This window comes from Elephas maximus, chromosome 17 (assembly GCF_024166365.1).
Source record: "Elephas maximus indicus isolate mEleMax1 chromosome 17, mEleMax1 primary haplotype, whole genome shotgun sequence".
In the NCBI taxonomy this organism is placed as follows: domain Eukaryota; kingdom Metazoa; phylum Chordata; class Mammalia; order Proboscidea; family Elephantidae; genus Elephas; species Elephas maximus.
The window spans coordinates 14,448,103-14,471,267 of NC_064835.1; the positions used below are offsets into that span (position 1 = coordinate 14,448,103).

A 23,165-nucleotide genomic window follows, 5' to 3' on the forward strand; every position below is an offset into this window, starting at 1 on the left:
TCGTGGCCTACATCTTGCCCTTGGTATTCACTTTCTCCTTGGAAGTGGGGGGTGGAAGCTCACTAATTTCTGTTGCTTCTGCCATGCTGGTGTCCAGTTTGTTACTGCAGCCTAAAATGGTCCCTTAATTTACCATTGCCTGAATGAGGTTAGGTTGGGACACATTAGATATGATTTTTCTAGAGTTTTTCTTTTTTAGGTACTTTAACCAAGGAAATTTAAATAAAGAAATGAGTGTTGAATTATTTGATTAGGCTCACAAAGAGTGATTGCTCTCTTGTCCGTCTTTACAAGTTCCTTGCCAGAATGCTCCTGGGTAGTGAGGGCGCTGCCTGCCCACACCTCCTCCCCCCACATCAGAGAACAACCTCCTCGTGGAGACCTAGATCCAGGAAAGTCTCTTCCGCTTCCTCGGCAAAGAACTGCCTCCTAAGTTCCATTTTCTGCCTCAGGCTCAGCCTTTTCATAAGATTTTTGGCACGAATAGTATATCCCTTTCAAGGAGACTGGCCCCCAACCCAACGGGGTGTGGCTTGGCCCTTCAGCCTCAGTAGCACAAATCTGTCACTAAACCATATGATAAAGTGAGCATGTAAGACAGTGGGGAGGGGGCATCACTGTTATAAGCACCTAAGTGGCTTTGCAAAGAGCTTTCAAAATGTTAAATGTTTAAGGAAAGGTTCTGTCTCTTTCTCTTTTATTTAAGTAAAAAACCTCGTAAAACTTCATGAGCTGTTAAGCCAGTGTTCTAGTAAAGGAAATCTCATTTGTATCACTTAATGGAGCTTCAGGTAATTGCAGTTCAGAGTGACTTTGGCACCAAGTAGGGGAAAATAATTGCAATCTCGTTAATTAGTGGTCTGATTTCACATCCTCTTATGCAAGGCAAGCAAGTGGTCTTAAGTAATAATGCTAATGAAATCAATGTTGATGCCCCAACAAAGGTCTCCCTTCCAAGAGATTATCTAAATAACCAACAAGGCAGTGATTAGGAGTCTAATGTAATTATCGTATTTGCATGCACAAGGCCCATGGACTCTCAGCTCATGGCAAGTAGTCAGGAAACAGCCAAGCATCACGTGCAGGAATGTGTCACATCAGGCAGGTGGCTCGGGTAAAACCACTTGCCATTGAGTCGACTCTGATTCATGGCAGCTCCGTGTGTGTCATGTGCTCCACGGGGTTTTCAATGGCTGATTTTTCAGAAGTAGATCACCAGACGTTTCTTCTGAGGTACCTGTGGGTGGACTCGAACCTCTAACCTTTTGGTTAGCAGCTGACCATATTAACTGTTTGGGTCACCCAGGACTTGGCTTGGGTAGTTATTGCAAATGCCTAGTGTTTTTGTTGAGTGGGGTGCTTGTTCATTCTCCTGTCCATAGGTAGGAGGCTTATTGGTTGAAATCATGCCTTGGCAGGTGCAGATGCATCAGCGATTCAGGGTGCCAGATCTACCGATGTAGCTGCAGTGGTGGTACCCATCTTGTTCCTGATACTGCTGAGCCTGGGCGTCGGGTTTGCCATCCTCTACATGAAGCATCGGAGGCTGCAAAGCAGCTTCACTGCATTTGCCAATAGCCACTACAGCTCCAGGCTAGGCTCCGCCATCTTCTCCTCAGGGGATGACCTGGGTAAGTGGGCCAGGGGAGGTTGGTTCTTCCTCTCCGAGCAGACCACACAAAGCCAATGACTAGTATGGGAAACACCTACCTTAAGCCCATCGGTGGACACTTCAGCCTTTACTTCAAATGAGTTATTCATTAATCAGTGATTCTGCTGCTTTGGGATAAACCAGTTAGACCCCTTAGATTTTAACTATCTTGAGATTAGAATACCAGTATTCTCTTCAGTAACCTTAATTCTGATCTGAGAGAGTGTCTTAATTACATAGTGCTGCCATAACAAAATGACACAAAGTAGGTGGCTTTAAAGAGCAGAAATTTATTGTCTCACAGTTTTGGACGCTAGAAGTCCAAATCTGGGCATCCGTTCTAGGGGAGGGTCCTTTCTTGTCAGTAGGCCTGGGTGTTCCTTGTCTTGTAGACATTTCTTCACATGGTCTTTTCCTACTGTGTGTGTCTGTCTCTCTGTCTGTATTACCCTTTATAAGATACCGCTCAGCAGAGATTAGGTTTAGGACCCACCTGCTCAGGTATGACCGTTAACGTAAAAGAGAACCCCTATTTCCAAACAGGGTCGCATTCACGGTACAGTGGTTAGGATTTCAGCACATATTTTGCGGGGGACATGATTCAATCCGTAACAAAAACTAAAAACCAAATCTGTTGCCATTGGGTCGATTCTGACTCATAGCGACCCTATACGACGGAGTAGAACTGCCCCATAGAGTTTCCTAGGCTGTAATCTTTACGGGAGCAGATTGCCAGGTTGTTTCTCCCATGGAGCGACTGGTGGGTTTGAATCACCAACCTTTCGGTTAGCAACTGAGCCCTTAACCATTGTGCCACCTGGGCTCCTTCTGGAGGTCCTAGATAAGAAAAAAATAATGCTTTCCCACTCAGTTTCTACCAGTAGATGTCCTTTCTGTGTGGCTTTTTTCTCTTACATTGCTACTGCAATCTCGCCAAGCATTCATATTTGATGTATCAATAACATACAGCATGGAAAAAGGACATATTCCTTTCAGAAATGTCTGTATGTTCAGATTGTTAAACACTTCATATAATAAAATGGGAGTGTTAAAAGACTTCCCAAAGCTCAGTTTGGTGAATGTGAGTTTACATAACTCTTTCCTCAGTAAAATTAGTTGTAATTACTTTTGCTTTGTATATAAAGACATTTGTGCATTCCCATTCACCAATCATTTGCTATTCGCTCTGTCCCCTTTTATTCTTGATTTCTTTCCTTCCTTACGAAGCAAGCACATGGACTGCCTCACGTGAATTGGGGGCTGGGGTGTTGTTTACTTCTGTTGGGGGCAAAAGGAGTCAAAGGTGCCACATAGCAATGACAGAACATGGATTGTTACAGTGTTGTACCAGGGGCCATGAGCCTGGGAAGCTGTCCTCAAAAAACTTAAACCCCTCCAAGATCCTTTTTCTAAGAGAAGTGTGAGTTCAAAGGAGAAAGCAGACTATGAAGTTAACTGCTGATGTAGGCTGTGGGTCACTCACATTGGGGAACCCAAACCCCACCTTTAGCTTTTGGGATAAGTTAATGAGATTCTTCTTCCTAAAAGATTGGCTTCCCTTATTTTGCTAAGCTCAAGCTATCATAAGAATAGGCTTGGTTATTATGATGGAGAGAAGGGTGACCCGAGAATAGTGGAGGGAAGCTGGGCTAGGTTTCAGAATTGACAGCTGTGCTTGGCTGGCTGTGGTATTGACTTTCCTAGCTGAGAGTTGTGAGGAGGGTGTTGGAGGAAGGGGGCAAAAGGGTGGGATGCGGTATCTGGCAAATGTGTACTGGAACTCACCAAAAACTGTTTCGCCTTTAGGGGAGGATGATGAAGATGCTCCTATGATAACTGGATTTTCAGATGACGTCCCCATGGTGATAGCCTGAAAGAGCTTTCCTCACTAGAAACCAAATGGTGTAAATATTTTATTTGATAAAGATAGTCGATGGTTTATTTTAAAAAGATGCACTTTGAGTTGCAATATTGTTATTTTTATATGGGCCAAAAACAAAAACAAAACAAACAAAAAGGAAAGAAACAAATGAATAAACTTTGTAGTAATCAACTGTGAACTTGAAACCAGGTTGATTTTAGTAACCAAATGGCTTTCATTTGACATTAACGTAGTCTTACAGGGCTGTGCTTGCTGGACATGCTTTTAAGTCTGTGAGATCATTTTAGTTCAGTAAATTGGCCATTTCTTTTATTTTTCTAAGATGCAGAAATGTATTTAATAAACTCTTCAAGAGAGAATGATGGGTGGAATCCCTTCTCCTTGAAGGTGTGATCAACTTTTTAAGTTTTGTTCGGATTTAGTTGACATGAAAGTGTTTTGGGTATATTATGGGGGAAGGTTCTTTTGTGTTATTTTGTTAATTTATTGGGACTCTGTTTAAGGCCAGGCTTTAGTAGTCATCTGACACTGCACGTGTGATGAGCTTCTTGCCCATAGGATTGGGGCGGGGGCGCAGAAGGGTTGTTGTTGCCATTCCGGAAGCAGCCCACTTTCCTTCACTTGTGTGTCACATAATGGTATTTGATAGGAGGGAGCATTGAGTCATTGCTCAATTGTAGTTCAGCAGAGCTGCAGCTTGGGAAGCCTTGCAAGCCAACAGCTTCCTCTTTCTTCTGTTCATTAATGGAATCTCTGTATATGGCTCTGTACAAGATGTAACTTTGAAATCTACAAAATGGTACCAAAAAAAAAAAAAAAAAAATTTTTTTTTTTTTTTTTTTTTTTTGTAGCACTGCTTTATTATACACTGGTCTAATTGTCATTGCAAAAAATCACTCTGGTTGGGGGAGAGAGTTCTGAGATCTGTGCCATAATGTGACTAACAGATACACTGGCTAATCTAGTACCTAAGTTATCTGTTTTACTTTTTTTTTTAACTTACCACTGAAGAATCTCGAATGTAAAATTTTATATTTGTGTTGAGGTGGCCACTTCTTGTCCTTAAAAATCCATACTGATATATGCAGTCCTTTTGAATTGGGTCAGTGCCTTCTCTGTCTCTATTTTTTTCCTTTTCTTTCACCTTCTCTACCCCTGTCCCTATCCAACCTAAAGAGAAAGTGCTATTCATCATCACAGAGATACAAGAAATCGACAAATTTGAGGCCACTGAATCCAATTAACAGTAGCAACAGCACTAGAGTTTGTTCATTTATTCTCTTTGCAAAATGAGCTGTGCTTTTTCTTCTGCCTTTAAAATGCCACCCCTGTATTCAAATCATGGCCACTTGCCGGCTGGTTCTGTGGAATCCATTGTGGGCCAGCGCCCACTGTTTAGCTGTAGTGTTGTAGGTACCCAAGTCTAGCATCGTTGTGACCGGACTGTGACTCTCTCACTGCAAAACTTCTTCCCGGCTGAGAAGCAGGGAGCTCTGGGAAAATTCCAAAATCATGCTTCTAATGAAGCATCCTTTATATGCAAGCCTGGTAAACCTCATCTCCCTTGAGCTGCAATGTATCACCTTCTCCCCAGCGACTGGTTTATTTTAACCAGAAGTATCATTCTTCCTAGGGATTATTTGGGAAACAAAACAAAACAAAAAAAGCCAATTAAATTTTTTGGTTTTGTTTTAATTTTTATTTTTTTAGGTGAGTAGTATTTTAACCTGTCAAAATTTAGCATGCCGTGTGGGTAGGGCGCTATTTTTTTTTTTTTTTAATTGAAATAAGTGGTGGTCATGATGAGCCTACTTCCAGCATATTTTCCTTCTTCCCTCTCGCTTTCCTTTTTTTATATGTTTAAAAGCTGGAAGTTCCTTGGCTTTATCATGTCTAGCCTGGGAGTTTTCTTTAAAGCTCCAGCCTCTGCCACCTCTCCTTTAATAAGCTCCTTAAATAGCTGAAAGACTGAAAATCTGGTGGAAGGCAAGTAATTTCATCGAACCACTAGAAACTATATTTTCTTCTGTTTCTGCCAACTTCTTGATGGCGTTTGTAAAAGCTGGTATAAAAGGCTCTGAGACATTATTTTCAGTTTTCCCACAGGCGAGCTTTTCTTATAGAGCATATGTCTCCCGCTGGCAACTTGAGATGCTTTTGAGAATTAAGTTCTAGTTATCAGTGCCTCGCGATGCTTTGTGCACAGTACTGTGTAGACTGGCCATCACCTCTCTCCTTGGAAAATGCCACTGTGCTGTTTGAGCAAAGCAGCCTTTTAGGGCTAGAGTATTTTATATACACAGAAGAGCTAAGTTCCTGAAGACTAGCTAGATGCAGCTATGTGTAAATTGTCTATTTTTATGAACTTCTGATGCACGCACTCTTTTTCCGTCTGTATAGTTTTGTGGAGTTTTGATGTAGAGATGCTGTCTGCAAGAGTCCAGAGGTGGGAACAGCAATAGGAAATGAGAACAGAAACTACACCCAGCCTTTGAAGGGACCAGATAATTGTTTTCATTGTGACCAATTGGAGCCCCTGGTTACTTATGCATAAGAAGGGGCTTTGGTACCTTGTTGGAGATGCCATCTCTACAGGGTAAACTGTACAGGGAGAAGCTTTTGTTCTTTCCAGGGCACAGCAGAATGTCAGATGCCCACATCCATGTGGACCTCATGGACCATTAACAGACCAGTCAAATTTCATGGGCAGGGAACTGTGTGTGGGTTTTCACTGGAAGCTGAGTTTTCCCCTTTATGTATTGATGCTCCTTGGGCTTTATGAGACATGGGTACATTGGATAAAATGACAGAGTAGAATTCTCCAGACGATTCCAGGGAGAAACCCTGTCTACACAGACCTATTTCCAGACAGATGAGAAGCTCCAGCAACTATTTGGTACCCTGGCAAGATGGGAAAATAGTTATGATGCTGGGTAACCTGTTGAAATGCCTAACTTTTGGAAAAGTGGTTCCTGGGGCCTGGTTCCATCTCTGGTGGTGTCACTAGGGACATTTGGATGGAAAAGCTGTGGAGCATAAGAGCTTCATGTTCTTGCCTGTCCATCCTATACGGTCCATAGATGAAGCTATGCTTAATGATTTAGGAATGTAACCTTTTCTCAAAGCAGTGGCCATCTTGAGGGGAACTGGGGAGAGCCATGGTATGGTGAAACCTTTATAGATAAGCACCTATTTATCCTTTGGAGAATTCTGCCTTCAATGTGCACCCAGTGGTCACTCCACCTAGTAAGATTATGTTCAGTACTTCCTCAAGGGCAAGAGCTCCATCCTGTCATGTTTGCTTGGTCACTTGCATAGAAGGGGTGATGGTGAATCCCCAAGAAAATTTTTCTCTAACTTTGGCAGAGAGCTGAGGGTCCCTTAAGAGTTCTAGGAATATAACCAAAATGGATACCACCCCACATTGATTTTAGGAATTGACTTTAAAACTCTGCAAAACCTTCACTTCTTCACTTATTTTGGGATTGTATCTGGATATTCCTATTATGTTATTTTTCTTAACTGGAGTGTGTGCTGCCTTTCAGGTACAATTTTTGTGTAATACAAGCCAGTGCATTAAGTTTATATAGACTACTTTCTATGCAAGACTGCGATATGGAATAGATAGCAAGAGATATGTGTTCTTGGGTACACGGACAATAAGTACATTTTCAGAAAGGATACCACCACCTAACATGGACTGAGAGAGGATAGGTTGTATGTTTCTGCCCACTACTAATTTTGAGCAGCCATATTATAAATTAAATCATCACAACCAAGGAATCCAAGAATGGTGTTAGTTTCATGTGTAATAGCTCAAATGGAAGCTGCATGAGTGCAGGAGTGGAACATTATTCTCGGATATTCCATGTCACTTCTCATCAAGAGACTCTTGTTATGAATTATTAGAAACTTTAGGCGAAATCAAAAGTATTTGCAGCGAAATAAAGGCCTACTCTGCTCTTATTTAAAGTGAGACACTGTGTGCTTGTTTCTCTCCAAAGTGAAATTAGGTATTTATAATTTCAATTGCCTTGATAAGTTTCCAAGTCACTGATTTCTGCTGAAGATTTTACTATATTGTTGCACAATTTAAGATGATTTTTGTCTCCATGTCAACTTTTTTCACTGAATAAAAATTTAACTGGGTCAGGAAAACATCCAGTTTATGCGTGTCTTGAGTTGTTCTTTGGAGTGCAATAAAGATGGCGAATGCCGTCTCTGAACACCACTTGATTTGTCTGTCTTAAAAGGATGTTTATTTCATAGACGAGAGAGCACTAAGACCTGGAATCATTTTGTTATTAACAAGCTGGTCTCAGAAGGTGGACCCTTGAAGAACACGATGTCTTTGTGTTGGCTGTGGAGTGGGGAGACGTTATGGCGGTTGTTTAGAAGTAAATAGAGGTATTCCACAGGGACGGTGACTGAAGTGGCTCCCTTAAAGCTGTAACTACATTTGCTAAGAGACAATTTGCTAAGAAGGCAGTTTTCACATCTAAAAGAAGAAAGCATAGCAGTAGCACGAAGCTGTGTGTCAGACAGCATGTTCAGTAGGTTTCCATAGAAAATGAAGTCTTATGAAGAGTGCTGCACTTACCTATAAGTATGTGAAAGGTAAGTAGACCTAGAATTTGACATTGGAGAGTGTGGAACTAGGTGAGCGGGGCAGGCTTTTTGAATTTAACACTTTTTTTTTTCTCTCGTGTGCCACTCTTGTTTAGATACTACCCCAAACAAAACTGAGGTATTATTCTGTTTTATAGATGCAAAAAAAGAGACTCAGAGAGGTTAGGTAATTTGCTTAGGGGAAACCAGATAGTAAATGGCAAAACCAGCCTTTAGGTATTTATCATCTGTTAGTAGGCCTTTCTAATAATACCTTCTAGGTATTACTAACCCCGATCGTATTCTATATTATTGTGTCACGCTGCCTCACATAAACCAGTGTCAGAAGGAACACAGTCCAGCACATTGTACTAAAAGCTATCTCTCAAGAGAACTCACAAAGGATACTATACCTCATGGGTGAATTTACCTGGTGGAGCCCTGGTGGTGCAGTGGTTAAGAGCTACGGTTGCTAACCAAAAGGTCAGCACTTCGAATTCACCAGTTGCTCCTTGAAAGCCCTATGGGGCAGCTCTACTATGTCCTATAGGGTTCTATGAGTCAGAACTGACTCCATGGCAGGTTTGATTTTTTGGTTTGGGCCTACCAGTAATCAGTTGCTGGTTGATTCCAACACATGGTGAACCCATGTGTGTCAAAGCAGAAATGTGCTTCGTAGGATTTTCAGTAGCTAATTTTTTGGAAGTAGATCACCAGGCCTTTCTTCCAAGGTAACTCTGGGTGGACTCAAACTTCCAGCTTTTTGATAACTGTTTGTACTACTCAGGGAGCAGTTGTGACCTAGCCCTTATTTTTCAGCCTTAAATACCTTGTTATGTCAACACATGATTGGAAATTCCTCTCTCACAGGCAAACACACTCTGACCAAGCTCCTGAGACTAATATGCAATACCATTATGTTCATTTGTTAATTCATGGGAAATAGTCCTGTCACATAAGATGCTGGCATGACTACTATATTCTATCCTATGGGGACATCTACCCATGAAGGGAGTCACTACTAGAAGTTTGCTGGGTGAGCATGGGTACACTGATAAAGAAAGTAGGAGGGATCTGTGCTGGAAGGTAGTTGCCCAATAAATATTGAATGAACAAATGATTGATGTTCTACAACAGGAAAAATCTACTCAATATGAACTTAGTATTTGAAACCTTCAGGTTACAACTCCCTGTATTCATTTATATGTAAGAAAATCTTGCTGGTGGCTAAGGTTCCCTCGGTCAGGGCTTAGGCACTTCCTATGTCTGCCATTCTAACCTATCTTTTCCCGTGTTTTGTGGTTGAACAAACTCCTCCCCTTCACTGAAACATTTTTTAGCTAATAATAATTTATCCAGACATATATTCCTAATCTAAGAGCCATTTTATCTCTAGGATTTTTTCTGGCCTAACTTACATGTTGATTTTTAAAGCTTAACTCTGGGAGAACACTCTCTTCGATTCTAGGGCACTCCTGGATGGAGCCCTTGGATTGTGACCACATCTGTCAATTCTCTGGTTCCCTACCTCACAGCAAATTAAAAATGGAAAAACCAGGTGCCACCACATCAATTCCAACTCATGGCGACCCCGTGTGTTTTACAGTAGAATTGTGCTCCATAGGGTTTTCAATAGCTGGTTTTTTTAAAGTAAATTGCCAGGCATTTCCATCAAGGTGCCTCTGGGTGGACTCGAGTCTCCAACCTTTTTGTTAGCAGTCGAGTGCGTTAACTGTTTAAACCACGCCCCCCCCCAAATCCATTGTCGTCGAGTTGATTCCAACTCATAAAGACCCTGTAGGACAGAGTAGAACTGCCCCATACAGTTTCCAAGGAGCAGCTGTTGCATTTGCCGACATTTTGGTTAGCAGCTGTAGCTCTTAACCTCCACGCCACCAGGGCAGTGACTGGCAATAGAAGGGAATTGTTATTCTAATTGAGTGAACTACTCAACGTGTAGGACTCTTTGTCCTTATACAAAATGGTCCCAAGAAGTTGTGTTTTGTTGAGTTCCTGATAGTCTAACCATCCAGGCACTCAGAAAAATAGAAAAACCAAAACCAAACCCATTGCTTTTGAGTTCAACTCATAGTGACCGTATAGGACCGAGTAGAACTGCCCCATAGGGTTTCCAAGGAGCGCCTGATGGATTTGAACTGCCGACCTTTTGGTTAGCAGCTGTAGCTCTTAACCACTGCACCACCATGGTTTCCAGGGTAAAAATAGAGACTGCTAAAGGCAAACACAATAACAATAAAAGACAAAAGAGCCCTATGCTTAGCTTTTCAGGAACTCAACAAAACACAACTTCTTGGGACCATTCAGTGTAGGGACAAAGAGTCCTACATGTTGAGTAGTTCACTTGATTAGCATAAGGAGAATTTCGTTATATTGCCAGTCACTGCTTAAACTCTTTATAAATGCTTTATTTTTTTAATTCTAAAGGTGATGCTGTGATTTTGTTAATCTTGTCTGCCTTGAGCATTATGCTCTTTTAAGAACTAGATGGAATCAAATTGACAACTGCAACTAGGAAGATTAGATAGGAACCTTAGGGGACAGTGAATTTATGTTAATGGGGGAGGAATAACTCAGAAAAGGAGGGTGAAAATGGTTGCACAACTCAAAGAACGTAATCTGTCACCAAACTGGACATATAGAAACTGTTGAATTGGTGTATGTTTTGCTGTGTGTGTTCTCAACAATGACAACAAAATAAAAATTAAAAAGCAAAAAAAACTTTATGGATCGTAGCAGAGTACTGACATTGTGCTGGAGTGTGAGGCCGCTAGGTTGGAAGGCACTCTACATCCTGGCTGCAACAATGGACTCGAGTATGCCAACAATCATGAAGATAGTACAGAACGGGGCAACATTTTGTTCTGTACGTGGGGTTGCCATGAGTCAGAGGTAACTAAATGGCAACCAACTATAACAACAGATCATTAAAAATGATTTTGCTCTATTTTATCCATAATTTTTACATGCAAAACAGAGGGCAGAGGTGGGGAGAGGATCCGTGCTTGCCATTTCCATCTGCACATTGCCTGGGAGTCTGCACTATCACGCTAATTCCCTGGCTAATGCATCAGATCTGGGCCTCACACCAGAAGAAAGCAAATAAAAATTAGAGCATAATTAAATGAAATAGAGAACAAAAAAGCAATTGACTTAACAAGACCAAAAGCTGGTTCTTTGAAAAAATTAACAAAATTGATAAACCATTGGCCAAACTCACAAAAGAAAAACAGGAGAGGAAGCAAATAATCTGGATAAGAAATGAGATAGGCGGTATCACAACAGACCCAACTGAAATTAAAAGAACCATACCAGACTACTAGAAAAATTGTACTCTAATAAATTTGAAAACTTAGAAGAAATGGATGAATGTCTAGAAACACACTACCTACCTAAACTAACACAGAAGTAGAACAACTAAATAAACACATAACAAAAGAAGAGATTGAAAAGGTAATTAAAAAATTCCCAACAAAAAAAGCCTTGGCCCGGTTGGCTTCACTGGAGAGTTCTACAAAACTTTCAGAGAAGAGTTAACACCACTACTACTAAAGGTATTTCAGGGCATAGAAAAGGATGGAATACTTCCAAACTCATTCTGTGAAGCCAGCATATCCGTGATACCAAAGCCAAGTAAAGACAGCACAATAAAAGAGAATTACAGACCTATATCCCTCATGAACGTAGATGCAAAAATCCTCAACAAAATTCTAGCCAATAGAACTCAACAACATATCAAAAAGAAAATCACCATGACCAAGTGGGATTCATACCAGGTATGAAGGGATGGTTCAACATTAGAAAAACAATCAATGTAATCCATCATATAAAAAAAGCAAAAGACAAGAAGCACATGATCTTATCAATTGATGCAGAAGAGGCATTTGACAAAGTCCAACACCCATTCATGGTAAAAAGTCTTGGCAAAATAGGAATAGAAGGAAAATTCCTCAACATAATAAAAAAATAAAAATAAAGGGCATTTATACAAAGCCAACAGCCAACATCATCCTAAATGGAGAGAGTCTGAAAGCATTCAGCCTGAGACTGGGAACCAGACAAGGATGCCCTTTATCACCACTCTTATTCAAAATTGTGCTGGAGGTTCTAACCAGAGCAATTAGGCTAGATAAAGAAATAGAGGGCATCCAGGTTGGTAAGGACGAAGTAAAAGTATCTTTATTTGCAGATGACATGATATTATACACAGAAAACCCTAAAGAATCCTCAAGAAAACTACTGAAACTGATAGAAGAGCTCAGAAGAGTATCAGGATACGAGATAAACATACAGAAATCAGTTGGATTCCTCTACACCAACAAAGAGAATATCAAAGAGGAAACCACCAAATCATTACCATTTACAGTAGCCCCCAAGAAGACAAAATACTTAGGAATAAATATAACCAGAGACGCAAAAGACCTGTACAAAGAAAACTACAAGACGCTACTACAAGAAACCAAAAGAGACCTACGTAAGTGGGAAAACATACCTTGCTAATGGATAGGAGGATTCAACGTTGTAAAAATGTCTATTCTACCTAAAGCAATCTATAGATACAAAACAATCCTGATCCAAATTCCAACATTTTTTAATGAGATGGAGAAAAAAATCACCAACTTTATATGGAAGGGAAAGAGGCCCCAGATAAGTAAAGCGTTACTGAAAAAGAACAAAGTGGGAGGCCTCACACTACCTGATTTTAGAAACTGTTATACCACCACAGTGGTCAAAACAGCCTGGTACTGGTACAATGACAGATACATAGACCAATGGAACAAAATTGAGAATCCAGACATAAATCCATCCACATATGAGCAGCTGATATTTGACAAAGGCCCAAAGTCAGTTAAATTGGGGAAAAGATAGCCTGTTTAACAATTGCTGCTGTCATAACTGGATATCCATCAGCAAAAAAATGAAACAAGACCCATACCTCACACCATGCACAAAAATGAACTCAAAATGTATCAAAGACCTAAATATAAAATCTAAAACGATAAAGGTCATGGAAGAAAAAATAGGGACAACACTAGGAGCCCCAGTACATAGCATAAAGAGTATACAAAACATTATTAACAATGCACAAACACCAGAAGAGAAACTAGACAATTGGGAACTCCTAAAAATCAAAAACGTATGCTCATCCACTGATTTCACCAAAAAGATTACTTACAGACTGGGAAAACGTTTTTAGCTATGACATTTCCGATTAGCATGTGATCTCTAAAATGTACACGGTACTGCAAAAACTCAACAACAAAAAGAAAAAAAAAAAAACCCAAGTAAAAAATGGGCAAAGAAAATGAACAGGCTCTTCACTAAAGAAGATATTCAGGTAGCTAACAGATACATGAGTAAATGCTCATGATCATTAGCCATTAGAGAAATGCAAATCAAAACTGCAGTGAGATACCATCTCATTTCAAGAAGGCTGACGTTCATCCAAAAAACACAAAATAATAAATGTTGGAGAGGTTGTGGAAAGACCGGAACACTTAAACACTGCTGGTGGGAATGTAAAATGGTACAACCACTTTGGAAATCAATTTGGTGCTTCCTCAAAAAACTAGAAGTAGAACTGCCATATGATCCAGCAATCCCACTCCTTGGAATATATCCTAGAGAAATAAGAGCCTTTACAAGAACAGATAAATGCACACCCATGTTCATTGCAGCACTATTTACAATAGCAAAAAGATGGAAGCAACCAAGGTGCCCATCAACGGATGAATGGATAAATTATGGTATAGTCACACAATGGAATACTACATATCGGTAAAGAAAAATGATGAATCCATGAAACATTTCATAACATGGAGGAATCTGGAAGGCATTATGCTGAGTGAAATTAGTCAGTTGCAAAAGGACAAATATTGTATGAGACCGCTATTATAAGAACTCAAGATCTTAATAGTTTATACACAGAAGAAAATATTCTTTGATGGTTACAAGGGTGGTGAGGGAGGGAGGGAGAGGGGTTTTCACTAATTAGATAGTAGACAAGAACTATTTTAGGCGAAGGGAAAGACAACACACAGTACAGGAGGTCAGCACAACTGGACTAAACCAAAAACAAAGAAGTTCCCTGAATAAACCGAACACTTTGAAGTCCAAAGAAGCAGGGGCGGGAGTTTGGGCACCATGGTCTCAGGGGATATCTAGGTCAATTGGCATAATCTATTAAGAAAACATTCTTCATCCCACTTTGGTGAGTGGCATCTGGGGACTTACATGCTAGCAAGTGGCCATCGATTGATCTCAGCCCACCTGGGGCAAAGGAGAATGAAGAACATCAAAGACACAAGGTAATTATGAGCCCAGGAGACAGAAAGGGCCACGTAAATCAGAGACTACATCAGCCTGAGATCAGAAGAACTGGATGGTGCCCTGCTACAACCGATGACTGCCCTGACAGGGAACACAACAGAGAATCCCTGATGGAGCAGGAGAGCAGTGGGATGCAGAACTCAAATTCTCATAAAAAGACCAGACTTTAATGGTCTGACTGAGACTAGAAGGACCCCGGAGGTCAGGGTCCCCAGACCTTCTCTTAGCCCAGACTGGAACCATTCCCAAAGCTAACTCTTCAGACAGGGATTGGACTGGGCTATAAGATAGAAAATGATACTGGTGAGGAGTGAGCTTCTTGGCTCAAGTAGACACATGAAACTATTTGGGCAGCTCCTGCCTGGAGGGGAGATAAGGCAGAGGGTGATAGAAGCTGGCTGAATGGACACAGGGAATACAGGAGAGGAGGAGTGTGCTGTCTTAGGGGGAGAGCAACTAGGAGTACATAGCAAAGTGTATATAAATTTTTGTGTGAGAGACTGACTTGATTTATAAACTTTCACTTAAAGCAAAATTTAAAAAAAAAAGGAAAGAAAGAAAGCAGATCTGGGCCTCAGCTTGGGGATAGTTATAGGGCCTGTACATAATATATCTCCTATTCGTTCACTTCAATTAAATTCAGCATATATTTTTTTGAGTATGTTAGTGGGCGAGAAACAACTCGGAAAAGGAAGGTGAGAATGATTGCAAAACTTGAAAGATGTAATCAATGTCACTGAATTGTACAAGTAGAAATTGTTGAATTGCTGTATGTTCTGTTGTATATATTTTCAAGACCACCACAAATAAAAAAAAAAAAATGAGGAAAATTAATCTTAAGAGAGGTTGAGTAACTTCTCCAAGATTGAACAAGTACTAAGTGGGAGAGTCAGGATTTGAACTTAGATTCAGTACATTCTAAAGATTGTGTTTTTAATCACTGTACTGTTTCACCATTTTGCTATAATATTAGAGGCTTATAATAGTAAAAAAAAAAAAAAAAATTTTTTTTTTTAATAGTGGCACACTTTAAGGAATTCAGGGGCAGAGGTAATACATTTTTTAAAGGATTCCCATCAAGGAGATTAAAAATGAAGTTCGGAGACACAAATATGCTTAAATTTCTTTGCAGACTCATTTATGTGGAACACAATATTCCCTATTGATTCTGCATCAATGAAGCTTTTTTTTTTTTTTTAATTGGACAGTGTTTTTGTAAAGAATTCAGTAATTAAGAAGAAACACCAATTCTTTCGCTTTGCCATAATCCAGTTAGATTTCATCCAAACCCTTTGCATCTTGGGAAAAGAATGTTCAGCACACATTGCATTCACCTTTACTTAGTACACAGTGAGGCAAGCTGCTGCCCTGTGTTCTATTAGGATGATAATTGGGCTAGCAGGAGACCATTAGGCTCCCCCCAAAAGGAGGTGACTGCCATTCTTTTCATCCAGCCCTAACTGGCTTTGATTCTGGTACCCCATTCTTTCTTTTTTAAAGATTATGTGTAAGGTAATTTGAGTCTGTAACAATTTCCAGCAGAACAATGATGTTACGCTTTTTAAAATGCTAATGTTATAATTGTAATGTCGTAACCCTATTTAATGGCAAAATGACAACCGGTAATGTTTGGGAATATTTGTATAAAAACAATGACATTTCATACTTAAAACTCAACATCAGCAAACTTTGCAGAAGAAAAAGACTCAGATTTAAATGTAAATCAGACTTTTATGAAATTTGCCCTTGGGTTGCACCCCAGTCCCTAAAGCCTTCAAGACTGATGGAATGAAGAGGTTTTATAATTAAAACTTATTTTTCAGTCTCTCTCCAGAAGCAGGAACTTTTGGGTGCACTGCCTTCAGACTCTTAAACACATTCTGTTGACTCATCTCAGTGGGGAGAAGATTTCCTCTTTGGAGGGTGTTGGGAACTGTCAAGCTGTTTGGGGTCCAAAATAAGATGTGTGAAGAGCTTGACACTGTGGAGGCATTCGGTGTTGGATGGTGAACAAGTTCTCCATTTCAGCGGGGCAAGGAGTGGGTTCATGGTACCACAGCTTCCCTGAGTGGTTGGTTTGCAGCACAAGGGTGTGATGGAGATTGTAATGCCAGAGCTAGAGGGTATGGAGTGAGGATTATACCTGAATATATGCTGAGCCCCATATTGGAGTCACTTAAATGTCTGCGGCCTCTAGGATAAAGAGATATCAAGTAGAAAGAAGAGAGAATCCTGAGGATTGGGGCAGTTCTTGGAAGAATTAAAGATTAATTAATCAACTTCTGGCCTGATAAGACTCAAAAGTCACTGGTCAGTAGGGCACCTGATTTATGGACCCCATAGCAACATTCATTCAAGAATACTTTTTGAGTGTTTCGTCTATACCAGGTCCTGTATTAGCCACCAGGGATATAGGTGAAATAAGACGGGTATGGTTTCTGCCCTCTGAGTCAACACAGAGTAAGCCTCAGGGTTACGAGGCCATTGGGTCCAGTCAACATGTAGCTGGTATAAATGAGTTTATAAAGAGCAAGCTGAGACTAAGGATGTTAAGTGACTTGCCTAAGATCTCAGCTAATTAGTGAGCTGTTCAGTCTTAGTCCTAAAGCCCTGAAGTCGCTAGTACTTGGGGATCCCATGATTACATTACAGGGAGGAGGAGGTTCCATCGCCACCCGTCTGTCAGTTTTGTACTGTGGTGGCTTCCGTGTTGCCCTGATGCAGGAAGCTAGGCCACCACTATTTCAAATACCAGCAGGGTCACCCATGGTGGACAGGTCAGTGGAGCTTCCAGACTAAAACAGACTAGGAAGAAAGGCCTGGCAACTTACTTCCATAAATTAGCCAGTGAAAACCTTATGAATCACAACAGCATATTATCTGGGATAGTGCTAGAAGATAAGCCCCTTAGTTTGGAAGGCACTCAAAATACACAGTGGCTGCAACAATAGACTTGAGCAGACTAACCCTGGTGGAGCTAGCGCAGGACCAGGCAACGTTTCATTCTGTCGTACAGGGGATCATTGTGAATCGAAGCTGGCTCTGTGGCAACTATCAACAAGAGGTTCTGGTTTGATTTCCAGCCTAAGCCACAGGCACCAGCTCAGCTTCATAGAGAAGCCCTGTTTTGGGGTGGAAGAGCGTGCCACTGGCTGTTCACCCAGCTTTTATTAATAAAGTGAGTCCTTGTTTTCTTTGGCATATATACACACACACACACATATATACACATGCATACATACGTGTGTGTGTATGTATATATATACGTACACTCCCTAAGACGGAAGGAGACGTGAATGGAAGAATCCCAGTGACTACTGTCTTATACAGGTAGTCCCTGTCTTACGACATATTCGAGTTACGTTGAACCACACTTAAAACTGTTATTTTTTTTGGGGGGGGTCCATTTTATTGTTAGTAATGTATACTACATACAGCGTTGCAGCCCATAATTTGCTGACGTTATTAGTCTCAGATGTTCACTCACAGATACTCAATTTTATGATTTACTGTTCAAAATATTGCCAAATAGATTGTTTTCTAAACTAAATCAGGGGCTTCAGTTGCTTGAAAACATGGAGCCAAAGACACTAAACACTTTGCTAAAGTCGATAGGCAGATTCAGGAAGCAGTGAGATGTCACCAAGAAATGCATGAAGGAAAAAAAAAAAAGAGCATACAGACAACTGTCACTAATTTTCTGACTGCAGACGCCATCCCCACCCCGAGGGATAATCCAGGTGATCCAGAACTTTCCACAAGTGGAGTTATTACCGCAACTGACAAAATACCCATGTTCAACTCTTTTTCATCAGTGGAGTAAATTTTTATGGTTTATGTATTTTTTTTGTCAAAAATATCCATATTTTTCCTTTATTAATTGCAGGTTTCCTTTAAAAAAATTTTTTTTTATTTATTGTGCTCGAAGTGAAAGTTTACAAATCAAGTCAATCTCTCTTACAAAAACTTATATACACCTTGCTATGATCTCCTAGCTGCTCTTCCTGTAATGAGACAGCACACTCCTCCTCTCCACCCTGTATTCCCTGTGTCCATTCAGCCAGCTTCTGTCCTCCTCTGCCTTCTCATCTCACCTCCAGGCAGGAGCTGCCCACATAGTTCACTCCTCACCAGGATCATTTTCTGTCTTATAGTCCAGTCTAGTCACTGTCTGGAGTGTGTATTTTTTTAATGTATATATATATTAAAATATATCTGTCAGTTTGTATGTAATGTCTCCAATTCCTAAGGACAAATGAAGATCAGATTAATAAAGATACTGATAATAAAAGGTGCAATAATAATGAAAATTAAAAAAGAAAAAAGTATTCAACATGTCAGGCCCGACTTAGGATGGAGTCGTAGGAGTAGTAAGTCGGGGACTACCTGATCTCTATCACTACTCAGTTATTTTATCCTGGAGAAATGAAAGCTGATTGTAATAACCTCAGTGAAATGTATGGAAGTTGGTGATTTTTTTTTTAATTTACAAAACACACATACAGAACAAAAATTTTAATAACCCACTTCTTAAAATTTTTCCAGGGCTTCTCAGCTCCCTTTTTTTTTTTTTTTTTTTTTTAGCACAGATAATACTTAGATCTTATTGAATTCATCCTGAACTCTGCAATGTAATTCATACTAAAAATCAGCCTCAAAAACATAAATCAATAAGATGCTTTTTCCTTCTTACCCTGTACCTGATGGCTGGGATTCTTGTCCCCTGCCTCATTTTTTAGACGGCTCTAGAAACACTGGCTCAACCAGCTATATGCTAATACCCACAAGGTTGTTGATGTGAACATAGCATCATGCCCCAAGGAACCAGGTAAATGCAGGTGATGGAGTCCTTCCCTGAATACTTCTTCCTGTCAACTTCTGTAACAAGGTCATCATAGAATGGAAAACAAGAACGTATCCGTGAGCCCAGGCTAGCCCCTTGCCACACACATCATTCATTTAAACCCAGCTCTCTTTGAGTCCCTGGGTGATGTAAATTTTAACATGTTCAGCTGCTAGCAAAAGGTTGGAGGTTCAAATCTACCCAGAGGCACCTTGGAAGAAAGGCCTGGCAATCTACTTCCAAAAAATTCAGCCATTGAAAACCCTATGGAGCACAGTTCTACTTTGACACACAGGAGGGTCTGCGTGAGTCAGAGTTGACTCAACGGCATCTTTTTTTTTTTTTCCCTCTTCTGTTAGTCTCCCAGGTAGGGCTATGTGAAGGAATGACACCCATAGATATATATATTCTGACAAGGGATATGGTTCATTACTGGGACAAACCACACTGGAAGACTCATTGGAAAATTATTCTGATGGCAAAGGATCCATGGTCCATGGGTATTGGAACCCTTTGCAGGGAAATCGATTTTTCTTTTTACCTGGTCAGATTTTCCCATAAATTCTTATTTGGATGGCAAAACAAAGTTCTCTAAAGACCAGAGTGTATATTTCTTTCATATCACCCACATTTATTACACTGCTCTAAATCTAAGATTATTTTGAAATTACTTGTTGAGTGGACAGATGGATGAACGGTTAATAACAACGTCCATCAAGCGGGGACTGATGTTGTGCCAAGCACTGCCATTTCATTTAGTATCAAAACTCCTCTGAGGTAAATATGGAAACCCTGGTGGCATAGTGGTTAAGTGCTATGGCTGCTAACCAAAGGGTAGGCAGTTCGAATCTGCCAGGCGCTCCTTGGAAACTCTATGGGGGCAGTTTTACCCTGTCCTATAGGGTCGCTGTAAGTCGGAATCCACGGCACTGGGTTTGGTTTGGTTTGGTGAGGTAAATATAGTCATTAAACCAGTTTCCGTGGAGCAACTCGGACTCATGCTGGCCCCATGTGTGTCAGAGTAGAAATGCGCTCCACAGGATTTTCAGTGGCTGATTTTTTGGAATTAGATCACCAGGATTTTCTTCCAAGGCACCTCTGGGTAGACTTGAACCTCTAACTTTTCAGTAAGCAGCTAAGCACGTTTACCATTTGCATCATCCAGGGACTCTAAATATATTCATTGATGTTGTTAGGTGCCGTTAAGTCTGTTCCAACTCATAGTAACCCTGTGTACAACAGAGCGAAACGCTGCCCAGTCCTGTGCCATCCTCGCAGCCGTTGCTATGTTTGAGCCCACTGTGTCAGCCACTGTCAATCCATCTCACTGAGGGTCTTCTGTAGTCATTAGTACTGGCATTTTACATCAGAGGGGATAAAGCTAGTTTTAAAGCCCAGGTTTTTCTGATCCAGAGGTTAGCCTCACTACACTGGTTAATGGAGGGTCAGATGTGTGTGAGATGAACGTTTATGTTTTTGACTTTCTTTCCTGTGTTCAGAGCCCTGGAGGCTCCAGGGAAGGTAGAGAGAAAGGAGAAGATACGGAAGTTGTGTTTTTGAGGAGATGACATGATGTGGAGGGATTTATCTGACCTCCTATATCCTTATAACTAGAGAGAGATTGAGAGATGTATGTGATATGGCCTTTAATATCCCTTATTGCTCCAAAATAATATGCTGAACATATTAGAAGGAATGGATCCACTTCCAAGATGTAGCAAGCTTTTTGAATAAGGCCAGACTGAGGCAATCCTGTGGGGCCCACTTTTCTTTAAAAGGCATTCCAACCTCAAGTGAGTTTTGCTCTTCACCACATACTGTGTGACCAGATGTGGCTTTGATAGCCACCCAATGGGTGCACACAACACCACCTCTCCATTTCAGGAGCACAGGTCAGCTCTGTCCATGGAGCAGTAAGCGAGGAAGGGATAGCACAGACATGAAGACAGGCAATCTCCCTAAAATGCAGATAGGCAATTGTGAAATAAAACCCCGTCACCCATCAGCTCAGGATCCTGGGTAAAGTTTGGGACAGGGTGGGGGTGAAGAAGTAGAAAACAAGGAATGGTTTAGATTGTGAGTCCCTTATCTGTCATATTTCCATCATGCCTAGAACAATCCTTGATGCTTAGTAAATTTGTTGAATGAATAAAGGGCCAAATTAACCTATTCTTGAAACTGTTTTAAAACAGATGGATTGTAGGTTTGTTTGTTCAGTTATTAGAAATTCAGGCTTTTGTCTGTCTTTCTGTTCTGCCCATCCTTAGCATGGCTTTCTCCCTTTCGGTCTCCTCATGGTCTGCAGTCTGCATGTAATTGTACTTCTAGCCATCACATCGAAGTTTCAGGTGTGGAGAATGAGGAAGGGGTGAGGGCAAAAGAGTCTCACAGCTGAGCTGGGTCCTTTTAAAGAGCTTTTCCAGAATCTCCACCTAAAAACTTCCATTTATGTTTCATTGGCCACCCCTTTCTGTAAGGAAGTCTGGGAAATGTAGTTCCTTTCACTGGGCCCCTTGCCACTTCCAGTGACCGGGCTTTGGTTGGAGAGAAGAAGGGGAGGGGAGCTATTGGCCAGGCAACTAGTAATCTCTGCCACACAGAGTCATTGGTAGATTAAAGTAAAACAAATGAAAAGTTAGAAAACAAAACAAGTCCACTTCTTTAGAGGGCGGGGTTAGATGGGTCCAGCTCTGAGGAGGGGCAGGGGAGAATGGAGGCAAGGCAGCAGGCCTGGTCTCAGTGTGACTCTGAAGCTTCCTGGCTATGTGGCCACTGAGATGATTCACCAAATCTCTCTAGTGCCATAGTCGTCTTGTCCACGTAATGGAATAATGCTAAAGCGATACCACAAGTTGTTGGGAGGTCTGAAAGAAATATAAGTACAAGTGCTTTTAAACTGGAGAGCAGTATACTGGCTTCCATAGGTGTTCAGAGAAAGGAGAGAGTGTTCACAGAATGATCATTTTAGCCTTGGGTGGCATAAATAGTTTGTGCTCCACTATTAAGTGGAAGATTGGTGGTTCACATCCACCCAGTGGCACCACAAAAGAAAGGCCTGGCAGTCTAATTCTGTAAGATCACAGCCACTGAAAACCCTATGGAGCACAGCTCTAGGCTAACACAAATGGGGTCACCATGAGTTGGAATTGACTCAACAGCAGCGGGAAAATTTCTCTTGGGACTGATTTTACCACACATACCACACTAGCTGTACCACACATTTCATTATCCAGTCTCACATTGTTCCTTACTTATTTCATCTGTGAACACTTCTTCTCTCCAGTAAGGTAGGAAGGGGTCTCCTTGAGCACATGGGCCAGGGTCACTCACTACTTTGCAAAACCCCAGGGGCTGCAGCATTTGCAAAGTAGTGAATGTAGCTAGCCTTGACCTTCTAAGAGAGGGGGCAGGAGGGGAGAGCCCAGTTCAGGATGATTTGGATGTCCCCAGCCTGTATAAATCTGAGCAGGTGTCTTTAAGTGGCATAGGGAAGGCAGGTGGGGAACAGGTCCTGGGGAGAGAGGGTGAGTTCTGCTTTGGACATGTGTTTGAAGGACAAGAGGCACATCCAAGCGGAAATGGCCAGTTGACAGCTGCTTTCATTTATTTAACAAACACTTATTGAATGACTACTATGTGCCATTAAAAAGAAAAGACCGTGCTTGGGTCAGATGGACCTTAGTCCTCAAAGGGACATCTTAGATTTTTAAAACTTTAAAGAGGTCTTTTGCAGCAGATTTGTCCAATGCAATATGCTGTTTGATTTCTTTTTTTTTTTTTAACTTTTTATGTATTATTAAAATTTTTTTTTCTATTGCACTTTAGATGAAAGT

At 40.9% G+C, this 23,165-nt stretch overlaps 1 protein-coding gene across 4 annotated transcripts in view; it reads left to right on the plus strand.

The window, feature by feature from the left end:
- The window catches only part of SORL1 (sortilin related receptor 1), a 199,675-nt gene extending 191,978 nt beyond the window's left edge, over positions 1–7,697 (plus strand). For all 4 annotated transcript variants that reach the window (XM_049856795.1, XM_049856797.1, XM_049856796.1 and 1 more), the window contains 2 exons: positions 1,419–1,631; positions 3,458–7,697. In XM_049856795.1, the coding sequence (XP_049712752.1) occupies positions 1,419–1,631; positions 3,458–3,525 (281 nt within the window). In that variant the 3' untranslated portion in view covers positions 3,526–7,697. The remainder of the gene's footprint in view (positions 1–1,418; positions 1,632–3,457) is intronic.
- The last annotated feature ends 15,468 nt before the right edge of the window (positions 7,698–23,165 follow it).